The sequence below is a fragment of the Zosterops lateralis genome (assembly GCF_965231275.1).
Source record: "Zosterops lateralis genome assembly, chromosome: 8".
NCBI lineage: Eukaryota > Metazoa > Chordata > Aves > Passeriformes > Zosteropidae > Zosterops > Zosterops lateralis.
In genome coordinates this window covers 1,718,031-1,739,100 of record NC_139768.1, presented here as the reverse complement: position 1 = coordinate 1,739,100, position 21,070 = coordinate 1,718,031, and the positions used below count along the sequence as shown (strand labels likewise).

The 21,070-nt window shown below is 38.4% G+C and overlaps 2 protein-coding genes across 5 annotated transcripts in view; one reads left to right on the top strand and one right to left on the bottom strand.

Moving 5' to 3' along the window:
- The window catches only part of WAPL (WAPL cohesin release factor), a 123,992-nt gene that overhangs the window by 12,644 nt on the left and 90,278 nt on the right, over positions 1-21,070 (top strand). For 3 of the 4 annotated variants that reach the window (XM_083866297.1, XM_083866298.1, XM_083866293.1), the window contains exons 3-5: positions 15,202-15,355; positions 17,177-17,268; positions 18,238-18,353. The exons of the other annotated variant lie outside the window; for it this stretch is intronic. The gene's annotated coding sequence lies outside the window, so the exon portion shown is untranslated. The remainder of the gene's footprint in view (positions 1-15,201; positions 15,356-17,176; positions 17,269-18,237; positions 18,354-21,070) is intronic. 4 annotated transcript variants of the gene reach the window in all.
- OPN4 (opsin 4) lies at positions 260-20,006 on the bottom strand (the record flags this gene model as incomplete). The annotated part of the gene is made up of 12 exons (XM_083866299.1): positions 19,900-20,006; positions 13,624-13,766; positions 11,640-11,773; positions 10,267-10,470; positions 8,607-8,778; positions 7,551-7,715; positions 5,276-5,383; positions 3,979-4,156; positions 2,354-2,500; positions 1,766-1,837; positions 1,298-1,333; positions 260-451 (listed from the first exon to the last, which is right to left on the bottom strand). Exons 1-12 carry the CDS (start codon positions 19,924-19,926, stop codon positions 260-262), a joined length of 1,578 nt encoding a protein of 525 aa, XP_083722425.1. The 5' UTR covers positions 19,927-20,006.

Here is a 21,070-nt window from a genome sequence, read left to right as displayed (position 1 = left end):
ATCCAAATGAAAGATTCTTTTTCATGAGCTGCATAAAGAAGAAATATTAAAATGACAGTGTGACTCAGATCAAGATGTGTTCCACTGAAGAAAGTTCTGATGCTGAAAAGATCACTCCTCATGTTTTTAGCCTTGCTTGTCTTGTGCTGTGTCTTTGTAGGAGCATTTCAGACCAATCTAGGAAGGAATTCTGGATTCAGCAGTCCACAGCTGTTCCAGAGCTCTTGGCTAAGGTGATATTCTGGCTTGCAGCACTCATTTAACTGCTGGACTTCTTGTTCTGCTTGTGACTGCTGGATTTAGGGTACAGGAAACCAGAGTTGTATCTAGAAGGCAGCTCTACTCCTTGGACACTGCTGCATGTTATTGTAATACTGGGTATCTGGGCTGAAGATGGTCCCTGGTGAGACTCTCCTTTTCTTTGTCCAATACTGTTCAGGCTCTCACTTTTCTAAAGGATGCAAAGATTTACAAGAAATGGACAACACAAACATCTACAAGGAGATCCCATTGAATCATCTATTTAAAATGACATATTTAGCACTTTGCTACCCCCCATGCCTGACTGCAAGCAAACTTAAATGATGGAGGGAAAAGTAGATCTGAATTTTTTTAATGTTTCATGAATAACTTATGAAAGAATAACAACCCACCTTTTAAACAAGCTAATGTACTAAAGCATTAAAGATTGCATCTGCTACTTTAGTGCTGGTCTACTTTGAAAAAAGACCAGGCTAATGACAGTACATTCAGCTGTGAACACAAATACTGTGAATACGTTCAGACAGCCTATGGAATCAATCAGACAAAGAGTTTCTCCATAAAGAGGGAGTGCTTAGGCTCATTGGGCAAGAGGTAATGTAAAAATGTAGTGTTAACAGCATGGATAATCGAAGGAGGAAGCAAACTACATAATGAGGTAAAAATTAAGGGAAAGATTAACTAGCATGTTTTGATAATAAGTGATGTTAGCTATTGCTTGCACAGGACCAAAAAATCAGTTAGGATGAGGCTCACAATAGCTCATAAAGATCATTGCTAACAATAAAGAGACAATTTAAGGTGATTGTATTACATTTGGGTTAGTGCTGCAAAGATAAAACTGCTGTTTTCATCTGTCAACTCTTTGCTTTTATTTCCATATCTGCTGAAAATTAAGGCAAGTTGACTCACTTGTGAGAGATGTCAGATATTTTTACCCATATGCTGTAGCTGTGTTAGATGAAAAAGAAACAGACACTGATACAACAAAAAACATCTTACTAAATAGGTGACATGGCATGTTTCAAAAACTGACCTTGACTTCCTCCAAGCTGCATGTTTTAGATGTTTGCTGCAACCCAAAACAGAGAACATTAAATAGTTAACAAAATCACTTTTGATTTTTGATTTTGTTTGTTTGTACAGCAGTACTTGCCACAGGACTAAGGCTGTCTCAGCTTAGCATATACATCATTAATATACAGATGGCACAAAGTTAATGCTTCCATACTCCACTAAGGAAATCATCAGACCTCATCAGAGAACATATTAATTCAAGAAAATATTCAGGTTCCATGGAGAAGTTGGACTTCAGAAGAATCCTGTAGTACCTATGTTCTCCTTCTGCTTGTTTTCAGCAATGGTCTACCCTTTGTGGTCATGTTTTCTGCATTGTGCTGAGAATATTGTGTAATTTTTGCATCTCAAAAACAACTTAATTTGTGCTCAGGGACTGGGATTGTCATTAGTTTTTGTTGCCAAATATTAAAAGAATAGTTCTTACAGTAGATGTAGCCATGTACTCTCTGACATTCAACTCCACCATCAATATGTCATCAGCATCTGAAACAGCTGTCTGAAAAATGAACAGAGAGAAGACAGACATAAATGGCATAAAGGTAAATCACAATATCTGACTTATGCAAACTGCATAGGAGAAAAAAGAGGACTGACTGAAAAGAGGACTGGCTGAAAATCAGTGATACATTAGAGATAGATTCGTTTTTACATCTTACCATATGGATTTGGTAGCAAATGGTGAGACAACAGGAAGATCGACCAAGTAATTTGGACAATAAAAGACAAATATTACTAAATACATACTTAAAACCAAACAGGAGACAACTCTCCATTCAGATGCTAAGTTCTCTGAAAACAGCAGCAGTAATGCAATGAAGACAGCTGAATACTGAACCAGGGTGGGAATAAAAAGCTGATGACCTTTTACAGCCTCTAAGCCATTACTCATTGTGTTAACTCATAGGTTATCCGCTTCTTCTTGGCAGAAACCTTCATGATTAATTATGGTACAATGTGCAGATTTGTTAACTTGTCAGTTGTCAGAGAATTTAGGTATTACACAGTCTATTACCTTCCCACAATTCCCAGAATCCTGGCTTGTCTGTTTGGCTCTTATGTCACTAGTCTGAGTTGTATCTTTATCCGTTTCATAGGAAATATGTCTTCTGGCAAGTCTGGAGGACATACTGGGAGTATCAGTTTCTGTTTCAGTACAGCCCTAAAATGAATACAGCAAAAATACTAGACAGAAATCATAAAAGAGACAGGCATTGTATAAAAGACATTTCACAAAAGTTCTGCCATATATAACTTCATTAAATATTTGCTTGTAAGTACAAATAAAACTAACAAGTCTGTTGCATTTAAAAATCAGCTTACTTTTTTTTTCCTCCACAGGACACCCTGCAAAATTTGAAAGAAAATAGTGTTTTGTTACAATTGATTGTTGAAACTTCTCTGATGCCTTTTGTAGCTCCAAGGAGACAAGGAATGTTTCCTCAGTACTACCCACTTAGGAAGCACAGGTGTTTGGAGGAATTAGGGCCAAGTTTCCGAAGTGGCTTGGGTGGAAGCAGAAATAAATAGAAGGAAATGTCTCAGGGCTGCAGAATCAGTGCTTTAGAAATATTTTGTTTCAGGAAGGAGTCCTGGGTTTATAAACTTTGTTCCAATTAATGGGAAAACAAAACCATGTTACTGAGGGAGTCACAGTGTAAGAGATGCAATATAAATATGTTCCTTTTCTACTAGCCAGTTTTAAAACCTTCCACCTGACTGGAGGCTACCAGCCAGAAGAATTTAATTTTGATTGGACTGAGAAGTCAGAAGAACAGAGAGGACAAAGAAATTGAAACATGACTGTTAAAAACAACTGCCAGAATTCAGCACTTGGCTGGATTAGATATGATTATTATCCTGACTGTGAAGAAGAATTGCCAAGAAAATTTTGTCTTTTCAATTACTTGGAAATTTAGTCTGAAATTATTGCAATTTACTAACTAATATGCTTATTTAGTTAGTAATGTAACTTTGAGTTACATGAGGGAGCCTGGATGCCAAATAGCTTGCCCTGTTTTCAGCTGCTGTGTAAAACATTTGTTTCCACTTAGACTGGCAGCAGCAAGCTGTTGAGGTCTTCTGTGAGAAAGATTCTGTAATGGATTTACTGATTTGTCTAAATCTGATGATTAGTATGTTTACGAATACATCCCACTTTCAGAAAGCATCATCTATTTCATTACAACCTTGCTTTCAGTAGAGAACTATTTTGTGACTAAAACTTTTTTTTACTTTTTTCTATGTCCAGACTGCAAATCTGTGGTCAGACAAGCACAACCTAAAAGTATGATCAGACTTTCAGCTGAGCTCTGACTCTGTGCTTCCTTTATTGTTACTGATAGCTAAGGCTTTGTAAAGCCTTATCTATTGGTAACACTTTACTTTCTAAAATTCCTGTTGTTCTGTCTTTCCACTCTTCCATCAGTGCCTCCAACCATCAAGAAGAAAATGATCTATATTCTGCTTTTACACTTCAGTCTTCTGTCTTTAATTTCCCTTTGTCCCTCCACTTTCTCTGGAGCTTTTGTAACAAGCACCATAATGCATTTCATCTAAAGAATCTACCACTTGGAAAGACTATATGAAAATTAATTGTTTTGCAATTAAAAATGGGTGTATAGGAAGTGCCTCCCTTACTGATTCACTGTCAGAGAGAGAAGACAGTCTCCTTTTTCCTCTCTGCAGCCCACTTATCTCAGAGGACTGGCTGGTTACGGTCGCTCGTCTGGAGGAGTAACTGCTGAAGGACCGTGAGTCTTTAGGAGAAACTCTCAGTAGGGGTCCAAGGCAAGGAACATATGTTGCAATGGCTCTTCTAATGGATAAGAGGTAGAATCAGTCAGGTTTTTTTTCTACACAAAAATTCAATCATCATAAACAATGCATTTATTCAGAGAGATGAACTAATACTGCATGGACTGGAAAATTACTGGGTACAAAAAGAGTTTTCGAGATATCTCATATACAATCACCCTGCAAGATCACTTATTCACAGTGTTCTGCAGAACTCAAATTTATTGCTTGGCAGGGATAAGGGCATTAAAATATAACTCTTGGAACTGAAGGGAGCTATTAAAACAATGTTTTATCTGCTTTCAGCTTAATCAGGGCAAAAATAAAATTCTATCCCTTTAAACTGAACCTCACAGAAGTACTACATAATGAATTATTTTAATCTTCCCCTAAGCAGCTATTCTAGCTCCTCTTACACATCTGTTTGCTGGCTATCTGTAGAGTTGTATCAAATGTGCATTTATATGACTGCATTACTTTGGTCATATGCAGCATTAGGAAACTCTGGCCTAGCTTCCCTCTTTCCTGCCAGCCTTCCCCACCTGATGTTCCTGCCCACCTCTTCTCTATCCAGTTCCATAGTAAGTCTTTGTAAGTGGTGAATCAACAGCCTGTCTGTGGCTTTGCTGCTGTCAAATCTCACTGCCTGCATCTGAACTTGGAGTGGTGATGACCCTTCATGTTACCTGTCAGAGGAAACACTACCTGAAATGTGAAAGCCTTGAGGAAGATGCACAAAACAGGGCAGAGGTGCTTTGGCTCACTGTATTGTCTGTCTCACTGGCCTGGTTAATGTAACAAAGTGCTATTTGCAACACTGCCCAATGTCTGCATCTCTTGAAGACAGCTAAAAATTTATGGTACTTTCCTTTGAGATGGAAAGGTTTCCATCTTTTAGCAGGCAATAGGTAAACACAGATCAGTACCCATAAACATCTCTAACTACCATCTGCTCAGTAGTTTGTTCCAAGTACAAATTCCACTGACATTTCTGTGGCATTGAGGAGTGTTCCTGGGGAGGGCAAGGCTGTCCTACAGAATTAAAAAGAACTGGTGAAGGAGAGTTCAGGTACTAAAAGTGACAAATTTATTCTCAGATTTTCTGTGCTATGTTAAACATAGTTTGTAAGAGTGAACTTACCTGTATTTGGGATGGGTGATGGCATAAATGATGGGGTTATGGATGACAGAAGCTTTGGCAATCACAGCTGGTATGGAGTTCATGAAAGGTGTTAGGATGTGGGAATACCTAGAGTAATGCAAACACATTGACTTCTGCATTATCTGTGCAGTTACACAGTGGCAAGACAGTGCTTTAAGGCTCTAGAGAGAATAAAAGGGGAGTTCCTGTACCAAAACAGTGAGAGAACAAATTCTAAATCCTTTGCCTGTAAAGACCAAACCTCAGTCTAATTGTGTTTCTGAGAAAGATGATTTTCTTGGGGCTTCCCTGGCAGTACTTCACTACTGTGATTCAGGATTGTGGTAATTCCCATGTTATTTAACCTAGGGACAGTGTCAGCCTTTAAGAAGGCCTTACCATCCTGGTGAGGAAGTTTTTCATTATACTGTGGGAATATACATGCTTTGTGATGAAGTGGAATGGTTTGCCAATTGCAATATAGGAGCCATTTTTTCAGCTGCTTGAGTGTTGAGCTGCCAGTTCACCTCTTAAGGCTTTTCTGATAAAGATGTTCCCCATGTGCAATTTTTAACATGGTTTCTCCTGATTATACTCCAAGAACATTGATTAGAGGTATAAATCTTCACAGATTCTGGATAACACACAGCATAACCTTACTGGAATGGAGGTTTCAGCGCTGAGCTGAGACAATGCTTTGGTAAGGTTGATGGGGAGTTCAGCTGACAGAAACAAACAATGGCAAAGCCTTGTGTTTAAGCCAATCATTCCCATGTTTAAGCTAATAATTTCCAGAAAATGCAACCTGTAGACCAAAAATGTTAGTAAGTTATGACTGTGTGTCACCTCTCTATTCCCTATTCAAAATATTTTCTAAAGGAATTAAGGTTCTTCCTTCCTTTTTCATATGTTGGTTTGTCAGATGAGTTGTCTTTAATCCAAGACTGTAGCCACAGACTCTGTGTCTGCCTCCCATACGCAGCAAGCAGTGAGATTTTATCTGAGTCCCTTGTAATAAAATTTCACAGAAGACATGCAGACTTGGTCTATTAATCTCTGACAAATCCCAGTATGATTGCATAGAAGAGAGAGTTCAGAAATGGAAAAAATCTGAATGAAGCTATGTTTCTCCCCAGATAACTTTGTAAGTAAAATTTGAAAATGCTAATTTCTGACATACTGGAGAATTATAAAATTCTTCATTTGTTTAGATTTTTGAGAGTGTGAAACTCTCAAAAGCCAAGTTCAGCAGATACTTGATCCTCCCAAGGCAAATGCTGAATCCTAGCGACAGTTCAACAGTTCTACGTAGTGGTCAGCTTAAAGCAATCCCTTAAAGCATTGTTTTGTGTGACAAAAATCACCCTTTTCTCCCAAAATGCTCCATCATAAGTAAATTCGAGCTGTGTGTCAATTTTAGGAACACCTATTTTTATCTCTGACTTGAAAAATACAAAGAGAAGTGGTTTGTATTGTCATAGGAATCTTCCAGTTGAGGTTTTGAAGGTGACAAACCGTCCTAGTCACACACATTTTAGAGAGGCTAAACTAAAGCACAGGAAAATTCACATCTTAAGGTGGGAGAAATAATCACATAGAGCCAAGGCATCTCGATTCCCAATACCTGCCTGGATTGTATCAACTGTCTGCTGTCAACCTATGTGTTTTAATACTGTCATGCTTCCATTGAAATTACTGTATAAAATGCTGACAATTAAATAGATGAAGAACATGGTTTGATGATTGATATTTATGATCTCTTATATCCAGCACCAAAAAGCTCCCAAGGCATGTATGTACTAATTTTGAACTTATTTATACATGTAAGGAATTTCAGCAGTTTGATGTAACACAAAAAAATGAAAATGCTTTTGTAGATTAAAGAAGTAGAGAAAAAAAAGAGAATCAACCCATAAAAGGATCTTTTTGGAGTGCTTTATTTAGCATTTTAGTGCTAAATAAAGTTCAGATAGTTCAAATATCCTAGCATGGAGAACACACTCAGAAATCTTCAGCATGGCAGTTTATGTTGTCAGAAATAATATTGTTTTCTTTCTCTCTCTCTCTTTTTTTAAAAAAAAATTCTTAAAGTCAAACTAAGCCAAAATCAGTCAGCATGTGCCCCATTTGTTAAATATCACTCCTAAATATGTGAATGTTTTGGACACTCTTCAGACATCAAACATGACAAGTAGCTTTGACTTTCATCTGTCTTTTACAATTCCACATCTTTTGCTTTCTCTGAATATTCCTGTGCTGATACATTTATAATTACCCAGCAAAAGCTACCAGAGCAACAACAGAGTATGGTGACCAGGAAATGACAAAAAACAAGATGACAATCAGTGCAATTTTCGCCATCTTCCACTCATTTTTCATCCTCTGATACTGTTTCTGGAACTCTTTATTTCCACGTTTGCATCCAAATGTCTGAATAGACCTAGGGAAAATAAACATACAACAGCAAAAAACAAAGGTAGGGAAGTGAGAAAATAGCTTCATGAAGTGGGGCAGCAATTACTGCTACTAAATTAATTTAGTATTAATTTTAATTCTGCTACTAAAGGCTAAAACTCATGCACTTTTCTTGCATGTTAATGCAAGTACATGACCCATCCTTCACCATTCAATGTAATTCTGCTGCACTAATGAGTGGCAAAATCCACATGTGCTTCGATGAAAAAAACAGTCCTGTACCAAAAGATTTTCCACATAAAGCAGATATTCAAGCCAGTTGAATAATGCTGAGTTAAAGATAGTTAGAGGAGCCTTTGCTTCCCTGGGTCCTGTTTTGCTACCTTGCTGTCACTTTGTATTTCTGAGCTGTGAGCAGATCTGGGATCTATGGAACTGGTACCTACAGATGGCACACAGAGTGGGGCAGGCTGCCCTTTACTTCTAAAGCAAGAGCTTTTTGTTTCAGAATCCTGCTATTAAATCTTTAATCTCTTTTTCACCCTTTACTCTTTAAAAAAATTTATAGTTCAATTCAATTCATTTTTTCTGTGAAACAGTTATTGATACACTGTTGTTAGGTGTTTCTGAGATCCTGTTTTGTTCTTATTCTGGTTGGTTAATTTTTGTTCCCTTTTCCATGTCATTAGATAATATACTGATAAGCTCAGGCCTAAATTCAGAAATGGCCCTTCTAAGAATAATACTTCTTACCATGTTGACTATTGACAGAATTCTCTTTCGGTTTTCTGTTTCAGTTGTGCTTGCAAAATAAGTGTGAGAAACGTCCCAATCTTCTCCTGTTTTTTCTTTCTTTCTTTCAAGAAAACAGTCACTTAAATACAAAGATAAAAACTTAGAACTGTTGGCTACTTACTTGTTGGCCTTCTTGATAGCCTCAAAGATAGAGACATAGCTGTATATGATGGCAATCAAAGGAATGAAAAAGACAAAGCAGAAAAGCAGCATCGTGTAGGCACGGACTGATGGTGTGAAAGTCATGTAGTCCCAGGAGCAGGAGGTCAGCAAACCCTCAGGAACATAGGCACCTAGAAGGGAAGACAGGAGAGGGCACAGACCATGAAGGGATTGTTATTTAGAGTGCAGAAGTTAGAGGAGATACTCAGAAAAACATGGGATTTAGTCCTATTCTCTGAAAGGGAAAAAAGGGTTTAAAAGGATAATTCTTCATGTAAAGGACTTTTATATTTTCTTCTATTTTGTTTCCCTATTGTATTTATGTTTATCAGTCTAAGGCTTCAGAAAACAGAATAATTTTGCTTGAATATTATTTAAAACTTATCATAGTCAAAAGGAATCTCTCCAAGTACTTTTTTGGGTCTTGGGCCAGACCTGCATTGTTTTAAATATCTCCATTTCCTGTCAATTTGCTTTCTTCCTAAGGAGTCAACCAATTGCTCTATGTACCACTTTTCTAAGCATATGCAGATAAATTTACTGGGAAAAGGAGAAAGATTTCTTGTGTAGACCAAATTATTTTGCCATGAAGTAAAACTAAGTTAAAAAAAAAGAAATCATGTTCCGCCTGAAATAAAATGTATTCTCTTTAAAGGAACTGTTTCAAACTGTTAAGTAAATAAATTGGCAGTAGCAACATCTTTTTACTTTGGAATTTTAATTTTAACTGTTTACACCGATATTTTCTGTTCCGCTCTTAAAAATATTGCACCAGATGTTCTCAAATGCATCTAATTACAGTGTGAGAGTTCATACTGTGGGCACTATTACAATCTAATTACAAGATAATAACACCCTTCAAGCAAGTATTCCACCTTCTTCAGCTGAAAATCTATAATCTAAGGCTATATTGTCATTTTGTTATTCTAACAGCTTCTCACTCAACTAAAGCCTGCTTCTGTCAGTATTGCAGTTTGCCTGCTTCATGTTTAGGGGGACCAGAATGGCAATGATAGGACAACAACAAAACTCTGCTGGAATTCTTCACAATACCTGAGTTGGTTGTTGCATCCTGTACTAGTCAAACATGTCTGTGTTCTCACCTCAGTTGGCAGACACATTCTCGTCTGGAATTAGGGAGCATAGTGGTGGGCTGGGTTTTGATGTTCAAATGCTCAGACTATTTCATGTGAGTAAAAAGAATTAGATTGACACTTCTGTCTTAGATAGCACCTTTGGGGATGAAAATTCATCAGAAATAACACAAATACATTCATTTAACTTATATATTGTTGAATTTGATTCAATGGAGGTAGACATGGGATAATGTGCAGGTACATTCTTCATAAATTCTGGCCATGAATTTATGTACTGTTCTTTATGCAGCAAGTAATGTGCTTAAGGAAAAGTGCCACTGTTATATAATATGCTGTAATACCCCCTGCATTATTTTCTTTTGATTAGAGACCTTCAGTTTCACCATGTATTCCATCTTTTTTTTCAAATTGGTCTATTATAGCCTCATATGTGAGCTATTAATTCAACCCTCTTCTGTACCTTTAACTGGTCTTTAATCCAATACTTATGAGGGCAAAAAAGTTTTATTCCAGTTCACTTACTCCATCCAAAGAAGGGTGGGAGACTCCAAGCCAAAGAGTACAGCCAGACTCCTACCAGGATTATTAGGGCCTTCTTCTTTGACGTCACTCCAACAGAAGCCAGAGGTTTTGTGATGACAAAATATCTGTCCAAGGCAATCACCATCAAAGTGATCATAGATGTAATGCCAAAAAGAGCTCCGCAGAAGGCATACAGCTCACAGCCTTGCAATGAAGATGACAGAAGTAGCAGTGAAATTAATCTACCCATGGTAATTATTGCTAGGAGAGTTCAAGTCTGTGTTTCTTATGAACTAATGTCTTCTGGAATTTGCAAAGCAATGAAACTTGAGTTTTTCCTGCAGTTATAATGCTACTTCAAAGCTGCTGTCTGTCTTGCTAATTATATTATCCATGGAGATAAACTTCAAAGATTTTATTTGCTTCAACTGGTGGAGATAGTAAGACTTAACATATTTTCACACATTGATTTCTGATTTTTCTAGTGGCATCATTTCAGCAGACCATTAATATCTGGTTTAGCTCCAGTTTTACTGCAGGTCCCATAGAAGCAGATGTTTTACTTAACAATGGGATATAGTTACTTTGGTGCTATTCATATCTCAAGGGCAGCAAAACTGAAGTAAACATAAATATATTAATGAGTAATTTAGCTGAAGTAAATATTCAGAATATGAATACATTAATGAGTGATTTAAATTGTTCAAACAACCTAATGATTAAAATCAGTGGTTGGGATTAGTTCTAACATATGTAAATGAACACTTGATGGAAGTAAAATAAAATATGGTTTTGGTCATCAGAGATCAAAATACCAATTTTACTTCTGAATTTCTGTCAGTTACCTGTTCAAGAGGCAAAAACTAGTCTTCCTCTTATAACAGTTATATTGGAAGAATGAAAGCACATTCATTCCACATTTTCTTACTACGCAGGAAGTGTTAACATTTCTCTTGTGAAAAATCAGGTTTTCCAGGCTTTCTTGCCTCACTGTGCCAGGTGCAAGTCCCTGAGCAGGTAATTTGGAAGGGTTTTTAAGCTGATATGCTGAGGGGGAGTGTGTCTTTGTCAGAGGACTCTGACAGTAACTAAGTCAGTGGGTGACTGGGGAAGAGCACTGGCAAGAAGATTAGTGCTGTGCCTCATGTTGACAGTGGTGCCTTTTTATCTATCTCATTAATATCATTTTCCTCTCACAATGGCAGTGTATTTATTGCACATGAACACAAATATTCAAAGAAATGTTTGTTTCAACATTGAAACAATGTTGAGAAATGCTCTCAATATTGCAAGAGTACCGGAGGGTAGATAGATTAACTGCCACTATGGTAAGAACATACATAGTGAAATCTTGGAAAAAAAGATATACAAACCTTTCTCACCAAAAATCCAGTGTTTGTAGAGGCTGCTGGTGAAAAAAACTGGAGACTGTGTAATGGACATCAGGAAGTCACTAACAGCTAGATTGATGATGAGTATGTTGGCTGGAGTCTGAAGGCTCCTACTCCTACAGAGATCAGAAGAAATGTTGCTAAACACTGCTGCACTGTTAATTATGCTGTTGCTCCTTCCTGTGAGCTCACAAATACCAAGGAACACTACATGGTAAGCTAAAGCAGAGTGATTCTCATTTCCCTCATAAGGGAATACAAGCAAGGCTCAGTTTTACACCCTTACACTCCTATGCACTTCTCAGAATTGTTTTGATAACTAACTCAGTGATGGGGATAAATATTCTTTAAATACTCTAACCAGTGCACTGCATGTCCACAATTATCAGGAAGTTAAGTTGATGTACGCTATGGATGTCTGGATCTGGGCCCTGTTAAGCAACAGGGATTAAGCAAACTCACTATGAACTACATCAAGCACTTGGTTTTACATCAGTTCTTCTCTGTGACACCTACATTTCATTGGCCCAGACTGTCTTTAAAAGAGCAATAAACAGTCTTCAGTGTATTCTGCCTGCTTTTATAATAATATTTCAGTACCATGTTTTAAAGGGTACACATAAAAACACAACTGAGAGCTCTTCACTTTGGGGCTCAGGGTAACTACTTAGCTCCTTTCTCAATTTCAGTCTTAGACATAATTGAAAAATAGGTGACAAAACCATGGCTTTTTGCACTGGTCCAGAATCTATCACTAGGACCACTGTACCCTTTCTGTCAATTCCAGAGCAAGGACGTGTTATTAGTAGGTGCTTATGGATTGTGTGTATTTGTTTGTAGTCTGTGAAGCCACTGAACACATTTCTGTTTCAGGCAGCTGGTTCTTTTATGGTTTGTCATTACCTGAGCCTGCTTTGTAAGCACCTAAACTGTTTTCTGAATTTCTGATGTACTAGTTACTCAGCTATCATATCACTTTCATCTTCATATCACCCTCAAATAAAGACAAGCTGTGTCCTCCAGTGGAAGTGAAAGTGCCATAACTGGATATCCTGTATGGGACCAGCCAAAGAGCTGCACTGGCTCATGTACTTCATCCTCACATATCTGATCTGCATGCCAGCACCTTTTCTCTTCTTAAGGCCACTGTCATTCTCACTGAAGTGTTGGTATCTACCCTGAATGAAATGTGCTGAAACTTACTGCCCATAAATATAAGCTTGAGACAAGACAACTTTCATCTACACTCCAGTGATCTAAGTTAACACAGCCAAATTATCCTATAATTTGTTCCTGTTATTTTGGTTTATTGAATCAGTGCCTAAAGAACAATCACAAAGTAGAAGTTCAGTGGCTTGAACATCATGTCAATGCTCTGCCCCAGAGTGACAAATCAGACAGAATGAGGAGTGAACAGGAATGGTGAGCCTATGACATTGTCAGAGATCCAATGTCCATCACTTATAAAAGTTGGAATGTGAACTTAGTTAAAAGGAAACAAGCCAAGTGTTGGAAAATGTGAAGAAAATGGGACATGGCCACTAATGAGCAGGGGGGAAGAAAGAAACTGACCAGTAAAAAACAGGAGGAAGGAAACATCTAAAATAGAGCAGATCTGTGAGGTACAGAGGTGCAAGCCAGCCCATCAGTTCAGTGCAGACACAGTCAGTAGAAAAAAAATTCACTGTAACATTTCTGCTTTGGCTGCATTTCTATTGCTTGGAATATCTGGGTGGTTCTTTGCAATCTTGCTAACAATTTTGCTTTGGTTGTGGTTAATGGGAAGAAATCAGAGGGAAGTGGCAGGTTGCCACTCTTTTCCTACAGGAATCTTGCAGTCTCTTGGTGCATTTTACTCTGCCAATAAGGTAGTCAGATAGTATTCCTGGACTGTGTTTGCAGTGCACAGGACACAGTTCAAGTTCATACATTTGAATATTTAAAAAGACATTCAAAAGAAGGATACCTGCAGAAAGCATAGAAGACCAGGAAATTACCCAGAGTTCCTGTAATCCCCACTATGAGAATGACAACTCCAATCGTATAATGGGCATGATCTGGGACATCCACTGTGGGAAAGGCACGAGGAACATCTTGCACTGTCATTTTCTGTGGAGCAAACAAGAGGTCATAGGTATATTGCCAAACTTTTCTGAATAGGCTGGCATGTGCTTCTCTAGAAGGGAAAACGGTCAAGAATGCAAAAAGAAAATTCAAATTCCATTTACTGTTGATCATCTTTGGGGAATAAAGATGCCATCAGCAATGAAAGGGCAAAGGATGGTTTGTATGCTCACTGTCAATTTAGAATTTCACTGAAGAAAAGCAACCTATTCTCTCCCCCCCAAAAAAATAATGATCTAGAGGAAAAAAAGAGACAGGAAGGGACCTGTTTCATTGCATCTGGTATCACGTAAAACAAAAAGGAAGTTTCCTATAGATTTAATTTCAGGAAAGTTTCTATACCTGTGAAGTACAATTTCAGTTGTCCTCTGACATCACGGGCTAGACTCCTCTAAGTAAGTAGAAATGTTCTGTGGATAAATAGGTATTTACTCCTTTAGCAGCATGGCCACTTCTTTTTTCCCACTGAATAACACTGAATTTTGAGCTGCCCTCAAGAGCTGATTACCAAAAGCCTGGCAGCTTGAACAAGAGTCTTTTGGAAACTAAATTGAGGATCTGAAAAACTAAACCACAAATCCTTTATACCTTATGCCTGGTTTCCACAGGCACACCAGTTCTGGTTTTTGGTCTGCCTGAATCAAGGCATTTTGCTCTCTGTGAAGTATTTAATGAACCTTTGATTGAAGTGTTTATGTCTTAATCAGTTAATAACTCACAGCAAAATTCAGTAGCCAAGTCTGAAGATTGCAGTATTGGAAATGGGTATTTTTCAACAATAGAAGCAGATATTACTTGTGAATACATCTGTGAGGTTGGGCTGAGGTCATTACAGGCAGTGTGTATATAAAACCAAAGTGCCAGTAGCAAGAGGTGAACCCCAGGAGTGCCTGGAATTCTGGATGAGATTGCTTTGTGTGCTGAATATCTGCCCACAGCAATCCTCAACCACCAGAGTGCACTCCCTGGGTTTCTACATTAGCAGCAATGAAATGCTGGACAAATATTCTGATCTTAGAGAAAGAAAATGTAGTTCTGGCTGTTATTGTAATTGGAGAGAAATGTTAAGTCTGATACACTGACTGAGTGACAGTATCATGGCATTTATGGTTCAGGTTCCTGCAGCAGAGTGGAAGTTGACATAACATCATTAACATCAATGGGCATTTTGCCCAGCCAGGAATTGCTGTGCTCAACACACTGCAGGTAAACTAACAAAAATAATCCCATACTAATAGCAAGTGGATAAGGAGAGTCTGAGATAAAACTCTTTCAAGTGAATGAGATCAAGTGTTCTTTGTTTTGGGTTGGTTTTACTTCTCCTTAGCCTTGTGGCTAGAAGGTTTTTAAGCACCTGTTCTGCAGAGAGTTAATTATGATTTTTAGTAGAATGGAGATTTCTGATGGTTTTTCCCTGTAGCTATCCATTTATTCAGAACTGGATCAATGTAATAGAAATGGAGCAACTAAAGGAGCTTGTTTTGGCTATGAAGATAAGATTAAATTTGTGGAGCGCTAAGGACAAGGAAAAGTCTGAAAGATAAATATAAATACATGGAGAAATCACAAGAGAGGTAAGGTTAGTTAAGGGAAAGTAGAAGAGTTTGAAATCATTTATTAATGAAACAAGTTCAGAGTCAACAAAAACATCAAGTGTGAGAAAAAATAAAGGAATAATATTTATACTGGAGCAGTGCTAGCGCATAAATTATAAAACTACGCATATAATCAGGAAAAGGTGTGTGGCAAAAGGAATAAATTAGCACTTTAGTGTGGACTTCCTGTGGGCCTTGGATTTTTACCAGAGGATACAACTCAGCCATTCTCCAAGAGATAAAAATCAATTATTTTTTAAAAAAGTAGTTTCACTATTTTCATTGGAAATGCAATTATTATTCTTTACATCAAAGAAAGGTACTAGTTGATTGAGAAGGGATTAGATCAGGCCTAAGCATTTCAAATCCATCACATACACACAGCTTCCTTAGTCAAAGACAAAATTATGTGCCTGTATCAAGTTCAACTTCTGCAGGAATCAAAAGAAAGGACAGGAAAAAGATAGTGCTTGAGAAAATCAGGTCAGCAGGATAATCAAGAAATCAGATAATTCCCAAAGCCTTTCTCTATTTAGTTTCTCCAGTGCATTAGCCCTGTTTATTCTGTCTTCTGTTGTCATTGCACAGTACAAGTACTGCGTTGGCAAGGGAGAATAAAAATCCCCCTGTTGAAATCCATATTGTAGCACTTGTCCTTTGAGAATACTCTGAACAACTATTTCAATTGCAATGATAATACACAGCAGTGTTGCCTTGCATGTTTTCTCTTCAGTCTGCTTTCTATAAACACCTCATAATGAAGATGTTTGGATTGTGGCTGGCACTATTTAACATTTTGTTGGCAATATGGAGAGTGGGATCGAGGGCACTCTCAGCAGCTCTGCTGATGAACCCAGCTGTGTGGTGTAGTTGGAATGCTGGAGTGGAGAGATTCCATCCTGGAGAGGGACCATGCAGACCTCACGAAATTCAACAAGGGCACCTGCAAGGTCCTCTGTGTGGGTCAGGACAGTCCCAAGCACAAATACAGGCTGGGTAAAAAAGATTGGGAGCATCCTCAGGGAGAGGATCTTGGGGTGTTCATAGGATCATAGAATGGTTTAGGTCAGAAGGGACCTTAAAGATCCTCTAGTTCCAACACTGCTGCCATGGGCAGGGACACTGTCCCAAGTTACTCAGAACCCCATCCAGCCTGGCCTGGAACACTCCCAGGGATGGGGCACCCACAGCTTCTCTGGGCAATGAGCCTCACATCCTCACAGATTCCTAATATCTAATAGAAACATACCCTCTTTCAGTTAGAACACATTACCCCTTGTCCTACCACTATGTCCTTGGAAAATTCCCCCTCTAATTTTCTTTTCAGTCCCTTCAGGTACTGGAAGGCTGTTCTAAGGTCTCTCTTCCCCATGCTCAACAAACCCAATTCTGGCAATCTTTAGTCAAGATTAAAAACAGGTTTTATAACTTTGTTTGGGTGTGTATGAAAACAGGCCTTTTGCTAGAGCTGTGTAAGAATTTATGTTTTTAATCTCTGGAAGGCATATCATTTATTATTTATTTACACTATTGTTTTGCAGAACCAATTTGAGAAGTGCCACACTGATTCACATGAGCATCCCTGACAAAACACCAGCCTGCCTTTAGCCAGGACTGGGCATTTCACAGAGATACCAAATGTGCATAATGAGCAGTGACGTGGGAATTTAATTTTAAGAAGTCTTAGTAATTGGTTTGTACCCTAAAACAGCATTATTATCCATTGGAAAGGAAAATCTTACTCCTCCATAAATAGGTGTAATTCTTTGCTAAATCCTACTCTGTCATTTCCCTCAATAGATACCTAGTCAAGGGTTATGGAGTTGCTCTGTGTCTTCTTTCCAGCAGGTTTAAGTGTGTCCTTGTGGAAGCACTAGAGTAGAGGGAAGCAGGTAGGTTTAACGAAGTTTGCCTCCTTAAAATGCTCACTGTTCTTCCTAAAGGAATATTTGCTACTGCCTACAACAAAACAGCTAAAACAGAACTGTGTTTTCAGTTATCTTGCTGCAAACTTGCCTGAGATTTACAAACTTGAGATGCTTTCCGGGAGTTTGGAGAAAAGCAAATGTTTTATAGATAAATATGTCTAAATCTTTGCTGCAGCACAATATGGAGCCTCATTATTCTGTATTTACAACCTGCTGCCACAGCTGCTTGCAAGGGAGGCAGAATTCTTCCTTGAGGGACAATCTGAGGAACCAGCTTGCTTCTTTAGGAAGAGACAGACTAAGGCTCAGTGCAAGCAGAGAAGAGAGTAAAGATGAATCAGCCACAGGGCAGAACTTGTATTTCACCATGAAGTGTGTCAAGACCCTCCAAGACACTAATCTGGGGACAGTTGAAATGATAAAGGAGCTCCTTTGCAATCCAAACCAAAATCACACTTCCAAAGTGATTTGCCCAGGTAACAAGGAAGTCTAGATCAGATATTAAATTCAGGAATATTGTTGTCCTACTAAAGCTAACAATGATAGTGGTAGGAGCAAGGCCATGGAAGCAAATACTCATAGTAAATATAAATCATATCTGATACAGCCCATTCCTCACAGTCTCACAACAGCAAGAGTATAAGATTAGGTTTAGTTACAGCTACAGGGAAAGAAGAAATCGTCCTAAGGTGGTTTGGGCATTTGAACATATTTCAGTGCTGATTCTGACTGACTGTGATTTATATGACATCAATTCCAAAGCCAGGAGCAGAAAAAATATGTCAAAGACACTTTTTCAGCTACTTCTGCCTGAACATGGCAGAAGGATTGTATTTAATTTCCTGTGAAACAAGGCAACAAAAGGGGGGAAAAAATAGGGAGTGCTATGTGGTTGCTTTTATGAATTCATCTAACTTCAAACTGGCTTTGCAGGAAGAATGTTATAATGGAATAGAGCCCAGTTCCAAAACATGGCAAGTTTTGGCAGTCCAACATGAACCTTGGCCATGTAACAAGTTTCCTTGTTCCTAATTTTCCTACAAATGCAGGTAAAGAAGCCACTTATTTACACAGTATGACTTACACAACCAATGATAATGTTAGGCCTTTTACATCACAACAAGTTACATAGCTTAGAAAAATTATCTGACCAAAACCACTGTAATTTCCTGGTGTTCCTTCCTTGTGTTTTTGTGCTGCCTACCTAACAAGAGGCCTCAGGCAACTGATAGCACTTATTTTCCTTTACAGGTCCTTGCTCTGATTTCTGAGCTTGGCCCTGTGGGCACTTGCTGTGTGATGACAGGCAGCACAGAGAGGAGTGTAATCCCCCCTCAATCACGGTTTCAGCAGGGTGACGTTAACTGCTAAGCCCTCTTTCCAGTAGACAGCAGGGCTTGCCATAGATGATGCTTGTCCTGTTGAGTAATTTGGAGAGCAGATTTTGTATCCTATCTCCCAGATTTAATCTCAGCCACAAGCAGCACACGCTGCTTTCACTCCTGAAACTCTCTTAAGCCAGTCTTTGTGTCAAGTGAAAATGCAAAATTTTGGCAGTGCAGACACTTGACCTAGGGAGAGGAAAGGGACAGCTAATCAGATCTTTCAGCAGAATAGGGAAAAGATCAATTTTTAATTTTCCAGTGTAAATCACTGTGTCCCCAGAATCCTTTTCCATTTTGCCATGCACTCTCCTGCCCCTTTTCTCCCTCCCTGCTATGTTCTGCTATCCTTTTTCACGTGTTCTCCATCTAATTTAGTCTTGTAAGTGCCTTGGCTCAGGACACTTCTTTGTTTATTTTTCTGTAATATACTGCAGATATCCAGTTTTTATTAAAAAGTAGATTTAAAAAACTTTAAAAATTAGATTGGCTCATGTTTTCATTAAAAACTTTTAAACAGACTTTTGTAAAAACAGCACACAAACAAAACCTTCAGTTCTAATAATATTCAGAGAGACCAAACCAGGAAGAGGACTTCTGAACACCTTTGGTTTAGGCTTGTGGGGTGGGATGGAGGAAATTTTCAGCAAACCCAAAAAATTCCATCCTGAAGTATCATCACAACAGATTCTCACTTTCACACTTCCAAGGAAAATGTCTTTCTGTTTAGTATATAAAAACTTGGGAGTTCATAGGACTTACCTGAGAAAACCTTCCAAACAACTTTCTTGGGTAACTGCACATAGCAACTCTTTTAACATTTACATAAGCACTCCACTGCACTTACAGATTATTACAGAAATTATGGGGATTTCCACCCTGAATAACAGCACAAGAGAGCATTGTGTTTGAACTGCTAAACAGCAGTTTTAACATACAAGAACATCTTGTTTTGATAGTTTGCAACATATTTGATGCACTTTGCCATTAGACATTCTTGCCTTTCCTCTGCCCATACAGCTCTGCTGAAAAATACTGCTCATACAGCCCAAAGAAATAGTTAAAGGAATAAAAAGAAGATTTAAAAGTTTTCATTATGTCATTCATTATTACATTACAGAATTAAATGTGTACATACTCCTTAACAGTCCAATAAATGCCATCCTTGCCAGAGATCTACACGCTACAGCTTTAAGTGACAGAGAACACTTACTGTTGGAGTTTTAAGAGGCAGATCCATCAGTGTGTAGGCATTGGCTTCTGACTCATTCCATGCACTGAAGGACTCCACAGTGTTGGTGCTCTTGGTGTCCTCGGAGGGACGAAAGATCCCCTTCTGACTGGGCTGATTATTCAGGTGAACAAAATCTAAGCAAAAGCCAAGAAAGAGAGCTGTCCTCTGAATTTAAGTCAGCCACTTTACCTTTGTGTGTGTGAAGGAGATTGTTAAATTCTTTGGAATGGTGTGAGATCCAGTGCAGAGTTTCTCACTAGAGCTTCAGATTGTTTCAGTCCATCATCAGCTTAGCAAAGGGCAGCGGCAGCGGCTCCCATTTAAATACGGGAGAGGGCAGAGTCCGCACATGCCCAGTTTGCAGCTTCTTCCATCCTCATTTCAGCCTCACTTTAATGACAGCATAAAACTGATGCTCACTTAAAAGTGCTGGTATCTATTTTTTACCTTTGACCAATTTATGTCTGAATTTTAATGCTGTTCCCACACATTATCTCTGTACGAAGACAAAGAAGTTAAAAGGTGGAGTTCACTGTCTTCAATATACAGTTCTTTTTCACCATATTGGTGAGTTAGTTTTTTTGTAGTCTGCTTTTAAAGAAGATGCATGTGTACAGTTCTGCTGAAATTGTCAGAACTCAAAGAGATTCTGATATATAACAATGTGCTTGTGTGCACTTCTGTCTTGTAGAATTTAGGTCATGATTGTTCGTTGGTCTACTTCTAAAAATAAACAAAAGATAGGGATAAAACCTCACATCATCCCTTTCTGCTCTTCAGTTAAAAAACAAATCAAAACACCCCACACAAATGCCTTACGCAGAAAACAGCAAAATCCATCTGTTTCAAGAGTTCCCTGCTTACTTTTCAGTTGTATTTAGGTAAAGTACACATGTTTGGGTTCTCATTCACACAAGTCTGGCTTTACATTCCACTGTGCAAAGAGAAAAGATTTGCTGTATTCCCAGTTGAAGGCCCATTACTGTTGAAAAGTGAAGTTTAATTGCAACAGAAAATTAGGCACAGTGTGTGAAAAAGCTCTTCTAACAGATACTGCAGCCTGAGCATCAGAGTTTAGGCCTTCCACCCACTGTCCAAATAACCCTGATGCAAGCTATTAGCTTCCCTGCAGTTGGTATTAAAAATAGAT